The following is a 12,776-nucleotide window of genomic DNA, read 5'->3' on the forward strand; positions in this document are numbered from 1 at the left end:
CGAAACCTGCTTTTTTCGCTAATGTGTTCTACAAATTGTTGTGCAATATTTTGTTTATCGATTCGATGTCCCGGGTCCTTCCCCGAAACGGCGAACATACGCTGTACTACACCCTGTATACGTGTACAGTTAAAAGTGCATTCGCATATAGAATGGACATTTAAATGGGAACGCCTAAACGTCTCCGTTACTTGTAAATATGCGAGACTATTTAGAACAGGCAAACGCAACGATAAGTCAAGAACTTCCAATGTCCCCTTCTTTTCTGAGATTTTAAAGTCATCGATATTTTTTAAATGAACACTTTTGTACTTTCAGACACAGAATGAAGAATTAATCCGTCTAATGGTTTCGCTAAAAAAGACATTGATCCTCTTAAAGTCTCAAGAAAGAACAGCCTTTGGGATAATTTTGATCGTTCCTGACAGTTTGGCTTCGTTCTAGATGGTATTTTCGTATAGATGTAAAACACGGAGACATTCAAAGCGTTGCCGTTTAAATGATCCGTCCTGTATATAATTTGTTTCATACGTTTTCTTTAATTTTATTTTACTCGGTTGTTTTTATAACGTTATTTACCTTGGTTTGCATTTTCATTTGAGTTCTTTGCCGTGTTACCTCGACGATGCGTACCTTACGTTACCCTCTTGGCCGATCTTGCGATTCTGTGTTAGCCACGAACAGTATGTTCGAGCGAAGGAAGAAAAAAAAAAAAGCTCGGCGATGAGAAGCGAACCGTCCCAAGTTTAAGTGGTGGAGAGCCATATCCGGATCGTCTTCAGGACGTTCTTGCATTTCCCATCTTCGAACGATCGTATTTTAACGACGAATAGATCTTGCGATGCTCGTTTCGCGCATCTAAAGTTCATCCCAGTGTGTCGATGACGTATCCTCTGTCGTGACTGAAGTTAACCTTTAACCCTTTATAAGGCGGAGAAAAAACTTCAGTGGCGATACGCTTCGTCTCTTAAACGATTCTTTGCAACATTTCAAACCTCGTTGGTGGAGGTTTTGAATTTCCCAATCGTGGTTGATTATTTTCTAAGAGAACAAGGGACTTAAACGTGTTCCTTTCTATTTCAGAGCGAATAAGCTTCTCCAGACTTAGGACAAATATATTTCTAGCAAGTTTCGAAGGTGGAACCTCTGTTGTGGACGACTTATAAAGGGTTAATGCGCTCACTGCCACGTAACGATCGGTGAACGTGTCCCGAAATTTTTCAAGAAACACTCGTTGTTCTCGAAGAACAACTTTCGTGTCGCACGATCAAGGATGTCTCGAGTAATCCCTTCGAGAGCAATCCCCCTCCTGTTTTGTGTCTTCTGTTGAACTCATGTTCATATATTTTGCAGGAGACCTAAATTCCCATTAGGAAGGCGCAGAGTCTCGTTTCGTCGCTCCTTCGATGAACAAAATTATGCTTCTGGAACGACGATTCGAAGGGGTTAATTGTGGCGCGGGGAATCGGTCGGTGATTTAATCGAATCGAGGACCAAGCAGCACGACCGCGAGATCGTTGATCTTTGCCCGTTCCTAAAAACGATTACTCACTCGGACGTCTTTTGGGGTCGTTCGGTTCGTTAACCTCTGTTTCCTTTATGGGGCCACTATAAATCAAGAAAAATACGTTTACAGCGAGTTCCCTTCGGTCAGTTTGAGCTTCGTAGAGTCGCTAGGAACGAGCAAAGGTCGTCGTAAAGTTCGACGACGAATCCACCCGCTGTAGGGCTTTAGAAACCGCTATGGTAGATCTCTCAGGCTTGTGTCTAATCGTTGAGATCCCTAGAATCTGAGCACGTAGGCCTTATAGATCTCTAGTCATCAATTTGCTCGACGTAGCGGCACAGATCCGATCAATTGTTATCAAGTTAGCAGTGGTCCACGCAGTCCTCGACCCATCTTTCTGTCCCAAAGCTTACGTCGGATCACGCTCTCCTTCGTCAACGAGTCTTTCATTTCTCGCATCACGAACGGTTTTCTGTAACTGTGATTTAGTACCCTCGAACTCCTTCAAGGTATTGTTTCAAGGGATCCTGACCAAGGGACACAAACGAAGAATCGAGAAGCGATACGTGGCAGTTTCCAGGAGGAACGCTTAATACGGAAAACAGTGTTTAAAGGCTCTCGTTAACGTTGTTTACAGAAACACAAGAATATCTTTAACATGGACAGAGAATTTATTAGGATCTTGCTAACTGACAGACTCTGGTATTTAGAGACTCGTTTACCGACACTGTTAATTAATATACAGGAATTTTCAAGATTCAGACTGTGACAGTAACACCACAATGCTCTTACTATACAGGCTGTCGCATTTATCACGGGAATTTGAAATGTCTCCGCCGCTATCGAACACACGAGACCAAGAGGAAGTTGCACGGTTAGTCGGTTTCACGTATCTTCGGTGGCATCGGAGATATTTCAGGCATTCACGATAAATGGAACACTCTGTACGTGATAATTTTAATGCACCAAACAAGTTTAGCGATGGAATGAGGACAACTTAGGAATCGATGCTCGAGCGAGAGTCGGAAAGGACAAACAAGCAGCCCTTCCTCGTCGACAACGCCTGTGTCTTGTATTTTTCTTTTCATTTTTTTCGCCCCGCCACCCATTTTTTGGTTTTTCTCAAGGGAACGGGTTAAGTCTGATGAAGCTAGCGCCTACTTGATCAAACCGCGACTCGCGATCGTGTAAACGACATTACTTTACACAGTCGCGAGGCAAACCGATTTTAACTCACTGTGAGAACGCCTTTTGGACATGCGACGAACGCCATTCTTTTCCGAAAGTGGGAACCGATCTCTCAAATAATTCGATAGCACACGGATGGGACGTGTTCGCATGGTCCAAGGCAAATACTACAAAAGAGGAATGATAATCGCGACGATACTCGCCAAGATGTCTTCACTTTCTTTATTCTGTTCACTTACTTCGCTTTCTGTCTTATTTCCTTTCTTCTTACTCTCGTAACACTATTCTCGACCTAGCGCGGCAAACAAAAATAAATAAATTATGAAAAAGATATAACACAATTCACCAATTGCGTCTCTGCGAGTTACCATGTAAGCCATAGAAACAAACAAAAAAAAAAAAACAAGTATTATAGATACCACTCAGTTAAGCTAATTATGTAAATTGAATGTGTAACCTACTTTCAGACGAGCAATAGAACTCTGGTGCAGAATGTATCTGTGACAGGCAGATCCCCCTCTCAGGATTACTATATGGTTAGTCCGCAAGTCCAATCTCCGCACTGTTTGACCGTTCTTAAATATTAATTCTTTATTTTTTTATATACATACTATATATATATTTACCTTTGTTTTTCCATTAACCAGTTTGTCTCTTACTCTTTGGATTTTCTTTTTTCTTTTTTTTTTTTTCTTTTTCTTTTACTGTTGCTTTCCAGTTTGACGTACTTGGTTTCTATTTACCAGTTTCTCTTCGCTCTTAACATTACTACTTTCTGAACGTTGATTCACGCTCACCTTGACTTTCTTTCTTATTGAAAAAAAAAAATTTTTATTTTAACTCTGTCTGCCTCTTTTGTTTTTGTCCAGCCCTAAGTTTGTCTTCTGATTGTTTGTCTCTCCAACGTGTATATCTATTTCGCCTGTCTCTGTTCTATTTTATCGCAGTTTTGCTTGCGAGTCGCGCGAGCCTCTACTCGCTTGTTTCGCGCAGATCCGTGCTGTTTTCTTTTTTCTTTTGCCGGGTGCCAGTCGATGCTCTGACACAGCGAAGAGACATTCATTCAAGCCGTTGGGGCATTCTATTTCCTCTTCGTTTGCGCTGCTGCTCCCTTCTAAATCTCCCTCTTCTCTCCCGTGTTCGTATTAGCCCTTTGATGCCTCGTTGAATGCAAACATTCGGAACGAAGTGTCCCTTTTGTGTTCCGCTGAAAGGAAAGATAATTCATTGCTCCGGCATCAGAAGGTTAATTGTCCCGACGTCTCTCAAGTCGTTGAAACTTTTTCCAGTATCACCTAATTACGTCTTTGTTCTTGCTTCGACTCTTATTCTTTCAACCCCTTGCTTTGAAATCGTTCAACGACTCGAATAATTCATTTCATCGTTACAGAAACGTCGATCGTCGAGTTCACGTCGAAGGTGTTGAGTTTGAGATCGCGTGGAAGTTTATAACGTTTTAAATAATTTAAAGATACGTGTTTTCGAACAACGTGTGATCTTCTTCATCGTTTCGAGGCAAGGGGTTTTGTCTGGCCTTTTTTTTTACTTGCTTCTTTTCCTTTCCTCGACTCGTTCAACCTGGCTGATAATTTTACAATTCACACAATGCAAATCAACTAAGTTTTTGTCCTCGTCTTTAATGTCTTCAGTTTGGTACTTTGCTGGCTGTACAACATACGACATATAGTTTAAGGCCAAATGTATATAGCTGCTCTTGTTCTGCTTTCAGTGTGACAAGTTATTTTTATGGACAATCAATAGTACTTGCATATTCGCAGCAAACATAGGAACCGAATAGAGTATTATCGACTTGTAAAGTTCTAGGCTTACTTGTACAAGACGCCTAAAAAGAGATGTGCTACATCGACGATCACATTTAACGATAAGATAGTCGTCAACTGTTCTGAGCGTTTGCTTTGTGAAAAATTGTAGCACCATACTAAGGGCCAGCAAAGTGTTAATGGAAGATTATCCACTGTGTTGAAGGAATCTACATTTAAAAAGCTAGTTCGGTTAAAGCTATTGATATAGTGAAATATTATCGACAGGGATGGGCAAAATATGTCTTCGAATAACTCATTTGATACATTAGCATTTGGTATTCGATAGCTGAATAAATACATCATACTTTATTTGGTTTTAAATATGTTTTTTAAATTTTATACGAACGCATAACTTTCAAATAATATAGATAAATATTTTAGAATTATATAAACCTCAAATTTGCAAATTTTATTGTTCATGAATAACGTACAAATTTATCAATACAATTATTCATCCATCAATTCATGCAAAATTTATAAATTCTTTATTAGTTATGAATACATTGTAACTGAAATTTAAAGAACTTCTATAATGCGTTAAATATATTTTTGAAAGCAGAAATTGTAATTCAATTGTTCAAACGTGATATCGAATGCAAGTATTTCTATTTTAATTGGACTTAGAATTTGAAATACTATTACATTCGGTATTCGACGAGTCTTTGAATACAAAATGCTAAGGTATTCGTCGATCGATCTATGTATTGAATACAAGTATTTAATATTTTATACGTATTTCAATTACTGGAGCGTTCGAAGCTGCCCATCTCTGATTATGAAGTACTTGATGATCTAAGTTGAACGTGTTAACACATTGTACGCCACTTCTCTCGGTTTTGAAGCGTTTCTATACAAGATGTTATACCTAAATATCTTCCAATCATGGTGATACAAAAAAAGATTGTAATGGTTGGATATATGTCCGAACTGATCATCCCCATCACTGAGAGGAAATTATTTGATTCACCACAAAGCTCGACAGTAGAAAAGGACTTCTTCTTTTTACTGTCCTTTACTACAGTCGATTCAGGCTGTTTCTATAATTAAAATTTATCCATTTACTTCACAAATACTTGGCTTCGGGTCCTAATTTTCTGGCATAATTCCAACTTTTACTATACAGGGTGTTCGGCCACCCCTGAGAAAAATTTTAATAGAGGATTCTAGAGGCCAAAATAAGACGAAAATCAAGAATACCAATTTGTTGATGGAGGCTTCGTTAAAAAGTTATTAATAACTAAATTAAAAAATTTCAAATCGTTCTGGAAAAATTATTTTCGATTACGGGGGTCAATTACAATCATTTTTGGTGAATACACATACTTCCGAAATCCTACCCACTTTCGAGAAAAAAATTCGAGTAAGTGCTAAAAGTTTTGAGTGAAAAAAAAGACTTTCTAATCGTCTTGAAAAAATTATTTTTAGTTGCAGGGGTCAATTGCAAGCATTTTTGGTCAACAGACATACCCCCGAAATTCTACTCAGTTTCGAGAAAAAAATTCCTTACCGAAAATATAATTTCTGGCCAGAAATGTCTGCCCGAATTTTCATGCGAATCTTTAATATGTCATAACTTCTGAACGAATTGGACGATTTTAATGTTTAAAAAAGCAAACTACGCGTATTTTGGTGGAGAATATGTACAAATCGCAAAAATAGTCGAAAAGTTGATCCTTGACCCCGCAAAATAAGAAAAACCCCATAAAAATGGTCCAATTTTCAAACAGCAATAACTCCTACAATTGTGAATATATTTCAATGAAACTTTTTTCTGAAGTAGAGCTCATGGGTACCTACAAAAAAGTATTAGACAACTTTTCTGTAGGGCGTCAAACAAAATTACTAAAAATGAAAAAGGAATTTTTAAGAAAAATCGACAGGGGGTAGGTGTCTAAATTTTTCGGCGAGAAAAAAAAATTTCGAATCGTTCTAAAAAAATTATTTCTAGGTTCTAGGGTCAAGTACAACCAATTTTGGTGAACATACATACCCCCTAAATCCTACCCACTTTCTAGAAAAAAATTCGAGAAGGTGTGAAATTTTTCGACGGAAAAAAAACGTCTTCGTTTTGGAAAAATTATTTTCGGTTGCGGGAGTCAATTACAATCATTTTTGGTCAATAGACATACCCCCAAAATCTTGCGCATTTTCGAGAAAAAAATTCAGTACGGCCGGAACTTTAAACGTTAATAACTGTTTAACGAAGCCTTCATCAACAAATTGGTATTCTTGATTTTCGTTTTATTTTGGCCTCTAGAATCTCCCATTAAAATTTTTCCCAGGGGTGGCCGAACACCCTGTATACGCAATTTTAAATATTTTCAAGACACCAAATGTTGCAAAGAATATTATTTCAAGATCATTATTATTGGTCTCTTGATAACGTTTAAATTGCGTATAAAATATTTTCTGTATCGTCACAATTGAAGAAGATATTTAGATAGAGTCAGGTGCACATCCTGTATTATACAGGGTATTTCTGTTATTTTGCATATCTTAATTAAATTGTGAAATACAATGCTGCATTGTATCATAAGAAATATATGTTAATGTGTGAAAAATAATCTTGTTTTGTATCAACAATAATAATGAAGTTATTAAGATGTGCAAGATCAAACACCCTCTATAATGATAATTTCGTTCGTTCGCGTGTTAGGAAATAAAATATAAAATGGTTCGCGTAATAATTCGACTTCAAACGTACGTTTGAACGTTTGTACGATTCACACTAAATTTACAATACATTCGTTTCCATAAATATTCTATGAAACGCTAAAATGTTCCACCGAAAATAGATCGCACAAGACCGTGCCTTTTAATGAAGGAACTCGTTAAGTTAATGTGGCGTACAAGATGTTCCTTTGTCAAGTTTAATTCTCTAGAACCAACTGCCCCTACTTTCCCGAAAGAAAATACAACACGTCTTTTCTCTCCTACCTGTGATCGTCTCTTTTCTTCGGATGTGGAGCACAGAGCAACTCTCTACCTCCAGATCTGACGCCATTTTTTTTATTTCACCTCACTAACTCTTGTCAATTAACTTATTGTATCGTTACTTTGTTGTTCCCCCAAAAAAAGATCGAATCAAAAGACCCGACGAGTACAATCCGAAAATCTCCTACGCCGGTTACTTTTCTCCCAGCCAGTAAATTAAAAAAAAAAATTTTCTTTTATTTTTATTGATACTAAGGTGTTGCATGCACGTCTGTGCGTATGTATGTACGTATATAATTTGCCCGTATATACGTGTATATACGTAGATATATGTGCCATCTACACACGCGTATGTGTAATGCATACGCGTATGTGTATCCATATATGTATGTGTACGCGTATATATGCGTGCGGGACACACATACACGCGCGGCAAGGTACGCTTTTGCAGTTTATTTCTTTCCTTTGTCTCTTTATTGGACACACTTTGTCGATTACTCGTTTGTTTGTTCCGTTGACGGAATCATCGTGGCGATTTTCAGTTACGAGGGGATGTTAATTTTACGGTGCATCGCGGTACTCGGTGGTTCCTCACACAGATACATCCCTCGGTTGATTCATTTCACTTTACCCTTTTGTTTAATCCGTGAAATTTTAGTTTCAGGGAATATGTTGCATTTACAGTCTTTACCAAGGTTTTAGCGATCCTAAACGTACCGAGAGTTTTCGATTTGTTTTTTGTTTCTCGTCGGACATTGGTCATCGGAGGTTTGCTCGATGCATGTCGCGAAAGTGAACATTTTGCTCCCCCAATTTTTGCGAAATCGAAATCGAACAGTTTTAGCGTAGAAATCTCGTGGCCAGTGTCCCAAAGACTTCCGGTATCGTTTACTTTCCACGGAGGGTCTTTAACTCTTTGACTGCAAGAAACATGTTATTTCATCCCTTTATAACTATCTTGTTACACTTCGATCGCACTGTAAGGCCCAATGTAGACGAGTGGCTTTTTGCCACGCGATTATACATTTGCTTTCGTTGTTCTCAGTTGGAAAAACAAGGAGGGATATACGATCGTGCATCATTTCTTATTTTTCCCACTTGAAAACAACGAAAACTATAATTGTGCGAAGAAACGTCTTTCTTCTCTGTATCAGGCTCAATTCAGTTCCAATCCAATCGCAAAAGCGATGATTCCGAGTCAGAGTGCATCGCAGTCAAAGGGTTGATTTCTCCGGAAGACTATCCTTGGTAATTCGAACAAAATGACACGAAAAATCCATCTCCGGAGGAAATATCAAGCACTTACAAGGAAGAGCCGCAAACAATCCAGCTTTAATTTATATGAAACTCTGTAGGCTTATAAAACAACCAAAAATAATACATGCGTATTTTTTTAACTCAAATTTAAGGGCTAAAATCACCCTGTAAAGTTCGATCCCAAAAGTGCTGAGGGTTGAAGATAAAAAAGAAATATTTTGACGAAAATTGAATGGTGTTTGACATATCAGAAGAAACTATTTTCAAAAATGTTTAAAAAAATGCATCTGCCATGTTTATCTGAAAAGTTACAGCAATTGTTCACAGAACACTTTTCGAATAAGCATGGTAGATGCATTTTTTTTATACATTTTTGAACATTTTTTTCTCATACGTAAAAACCATTTGATTTTAGTCAAAACAGTTTTTTTCTATCTCTAATCGTTTCCGAGTTAACACTTTCAGAGTCAAAGTTTGGAAGGTAATTTCACCCTTTAGACTTGAGTTAACGTAGCCTAAAGAAAACACGTACGTATTATTTTCGGCTATTTTTCAAGTCTACGCGGCCCTTCCTTGTCAGACATAGACACAAGTGTAAAAAATGTTATACCCCGCTCGCAAAACGCTATTCTATTTCTTGAAAGGCTTGCCAAGCTGCGCCGTCGTGCATTCACGCGTAACACGTCCCGGAACAACATAAAGCAACCACAAGTATCGTCAAAACTCACAAAGAGAAAGTTTCTCTTGCGGAAGCTTACCTAGATCATCCCTAGCAAACCCCGGACGTCGATTCACGAGAGATGCACCTGCGAAAAAGCAGCCCCAGAGTACCTTGTACGTGTGCTATGCGTGTGTGAGCTCGCTGCATGCGGACCTTGCGCGGAAGTCCTGATCGTACAAAATTGGGCAAACAGTGCCGGCATTGACAAGAAAAAAAAAACAAAAAAAAAATTAACAAAAAAAACGCTCTGTTAATCGAGCCACGCTCTATTGCATCCTGTGTTTCTCTTGCCGTTGAAGAAACGAGGCTTCGCGTGTCCGTCAGGACACACCGGTGTGATGATTCCGTTGGCTGATTTGCTCCTTGTGTCTCTTATTTCTGTTCTTAATCGTTGCAGTGTGCCGTTGCTGTGATACCATTAACATTTATTAATGGTGGTATGTGCCAAATGCATCGTGTGCCTCTCGATGTGCGTACGTGTGCTGTTGCGTATGATGTACGTGCACAGTCTGTTTTGTCTGTCTGTCTGTCTGCCGTGTACACGACAGCTGAAGCTCTCACTGAACAAAACCTTCACTGGGGATACAAACTGGCAGTCAGTTTACATGTACACGTACACGACATATTTCAACCATAGACAAGCTCTCTGACGGGAGATCCCGACGGGAACTCGAGGCGGATGCGCATACACTGTACTACGGGGATGACCCGTTGGTCAGAGGAGACCGAAAATGAGTACTTCGAGTCCGTGGAACATAAAGAATCGACGAGAAAATCATTCGTGAAGCTCCTGCGTAAGCATCGTTAGAGTCGGAAGAACGGTCTGCAAAAAGGGACTCCAAGACAATTAATCAGCATTTTTGCGCAGCTTTTTCTTTGCATTATATACGTAGAAGTCTGAGGGCGCTTTCTGTTTTGAATGTCACAACATTTCTGTCATTTTTAGTGAATCGTTTTGCTTTAGATTTGTATTAAGCGTTCAGCGACGACGTTAACGATAATACTTGGCCCGGGAAGCTTCCCTGGCGGATTCTGTGATATTTGGAGGATTTTTCTGTACAAGGTAATTCTAGAACCTAGGACAAGCATTGGATACGATGAATTCATATAAGAGAAAGATGTATCTCGCAATAAGGGATGATCATTTGATAACATATAGAGTAGATCATCAGATGTAACCACCTAGATTTCCGTCAGTGTTATCAAAATTGAAATTTAATTACTTGTGATCACCAAGAAGGTTTCAGTTACAAAAATATTGCAAAAACTTAATACTGCGGCGAAAATGAAGAGTCGCAATTTGAGTCATTGAATGTAAAATATAAAATATGAAATATCCTGCAAAGTGTTATATTTAAAAAACAAATGCACACAGATATTATACTTGCACCAAAGAGAAAAAGTATTTATTCGAAAGACAGTTCCCATTGCGGGATTTAATTTTTTTAATGTATGAATCTTCTTAGAAAAAATGTTACAACTTGTCCTAGTGTGTAGAATCATCCTGTATATAAATATGAAATTTTGCTCGGTCATTTATGAGAATCGACAACTCCATTGTAGTTCTCTGACGGTAAAATTTCGTCTGGGAGGTTTCGCCGTACTTTACTAACCGAATAACCAGGTGGGAACATTCTTGAAAATGAATCTGTAGCACGCGATGTCGATACGTGTCGAAAAATGCACTGGAAGGAATATTGTGAGATATTTGAGACACACTTATATTGTCAAACTATAGTTGAAGTTGATTTTTATCGATACACATAAATCAATTTAATATTGGTCTTTGAGAATCATTACTTCATCATTACTTCAATCAGACTAGAAAATTAAAGAAATTTATTGTTGAAAAAGAATTAGAATAAAATTACATTTGACAGCTTGTAACCCAGAAAGGATATCGCTTAACATATTGACTGTCACGTCAGTAAGATGTTAAAAAAATTAATTAACAAGATGAGATGTTACAGAAAGTAAATACCACGATAAATTTTACTTTCAGCTTTTTAAAAGCAAAGTGTTGGTCTCGTGAAGAATTTCGGAGGTTTGGTCTGGCAGTCAACATGTCAACAAACCTTGTGTGCCTCAAATAACGCGCTATATTTGTTCCACCAGCAAAACATACATCTATTCGTAGCGGCTCTGGTAAATTTGAAGTTACAGTGTTGCAATCAGAATTTCTTGACCGCGTTTTATCACGTTTATATGGTTCTATAGAACTTGTAGGATTCATTGTTTCTTTATTGAAAGCTTCACATCTCGTTGGATTCAGGAACATTTGCATGTGGCAATTAGAGTATCCAGTTCTGTTCTTTATGAGCTTTCAAGCTTCGATTCAGTTATGCGAAGGTTCGAGTGACTTTAAATATTGTTCAAAGTTAAACACATTACCCGTGTCTTGAGAATATCGTTAGACTCGACATTATTTGAACAGTGGAGGATCTTCTTTGAGAAATGACGATGAAGTTTCAACTCTGTATTAACCCTTAAACGAACGCTTGCTGCGGAAGGCGCTTATAGTACCGTATTCGTTGTAGCGGCATGAGATTTGGAAAACTGGTCTTAGAGGCACTATCTTGAGAATTTATGGTCTTCGTAGACCATCCAACAAACTTAAAGTAAGATAAGATACGTGTACACTCTTATAACTGCAAAATGAACTTTTCCTTACTGATAAAATCAGACTACAACTACAAAATGAAGTTTTGTAATCATGATCAGGCTTTATCAGTAAGGAAAAGTTTATCACAATTGAATTCAGTCAGATCATTTAGCCCTAAATTAGAGTTTACGTGGGCCTCGAATTTACATGAAAAGATTTTGTTCAATGTTCTGAGAAAGACTCGGAAAAGGTAAGTGGCCTCGAGCTCTTGATAAAAGATTACTGTGAAATCTGCGTTTTCCCTTATTCTTATAAGGAGGAGTCGTACCTGTGGGGTCACCGATTTTATACAAACTCCTTCTGATGATTCTAGAGCAAAAATTTAATTCATTATAAATGACATTGTTATGCAATGATTCTACACAGGAAATTGAAAGTTTGCTTAGACTAAACACTCGAGGTTACCAAATACAAATTAGAATTTATTTGTAATCCCATTACTCGCACAATGACGTTGTTGGAGACCTTAAAAATTTAATATTAAATACTTTTTGCACCAGAATTACCAGGAAAAGTTTTAATACAGTCGGCGTCCCCGCAGATGCAACCTCTCCTTGTGAATGTAAACGGAATAACTGCTCTAATGAATAGACTATTAATTAAATAATACCTTCTTGAAATTAATAAGCACGGGTGTGTAGCCACCGAAATTTATTACAAATAAATAAATTAATGCACTGCATT

General features: G+C 37.9%; 1 protein-coding gene across 23 annotated transcripts in view; it reads left to right on the plus strand.

The window, feature by feature from the left end:
* Positions 1–12,776, plus strand: part of Pmca (plasma membrane calcium-transporting ATPase 3) — a 146,784-nt gene that overhangs the window by 81,588 nt on the left and 52,420 nt on the right. For 4 of the 23 annotated variants that reach the window (XR_013081734.1, XR_013081735.1, XR_013081736.1 and 1 more), the window contains exon 14: positions 3,163–3,231. The exons of the other annotated variants lie outside the window; for them this stretch is intronic. Coding sequence is in view for 1 of the 4 variants with exons in the window: in XM_076782859.1 (XP_076638974.1) it covers positions 3,163–3,231 (69 nt within the window). In the remaining 3 variants the exon portion in view is untranslated. The remainder of the gene's footprint in view (positions 1–3,162; positions 3,232–12,776) is intronic. 23 annotated transcript variants of the gene reach the window in all.

This window comes from Colletes latitarsis, chromosome 2 (assembly GCF_051014445.1).
Source record: "Colletes latitarsis isolate SP2378_abdomen chromosome 2, iyColLati1, whole genome shotgun sequence".
Classification (NCBI taxonomy): domain Eukaryota; kingdom Metazoa; phylum Arthropoda; class Insecta; order Hymenoptera; family Colletidae; genus Colletes; species Colletes latitarsis.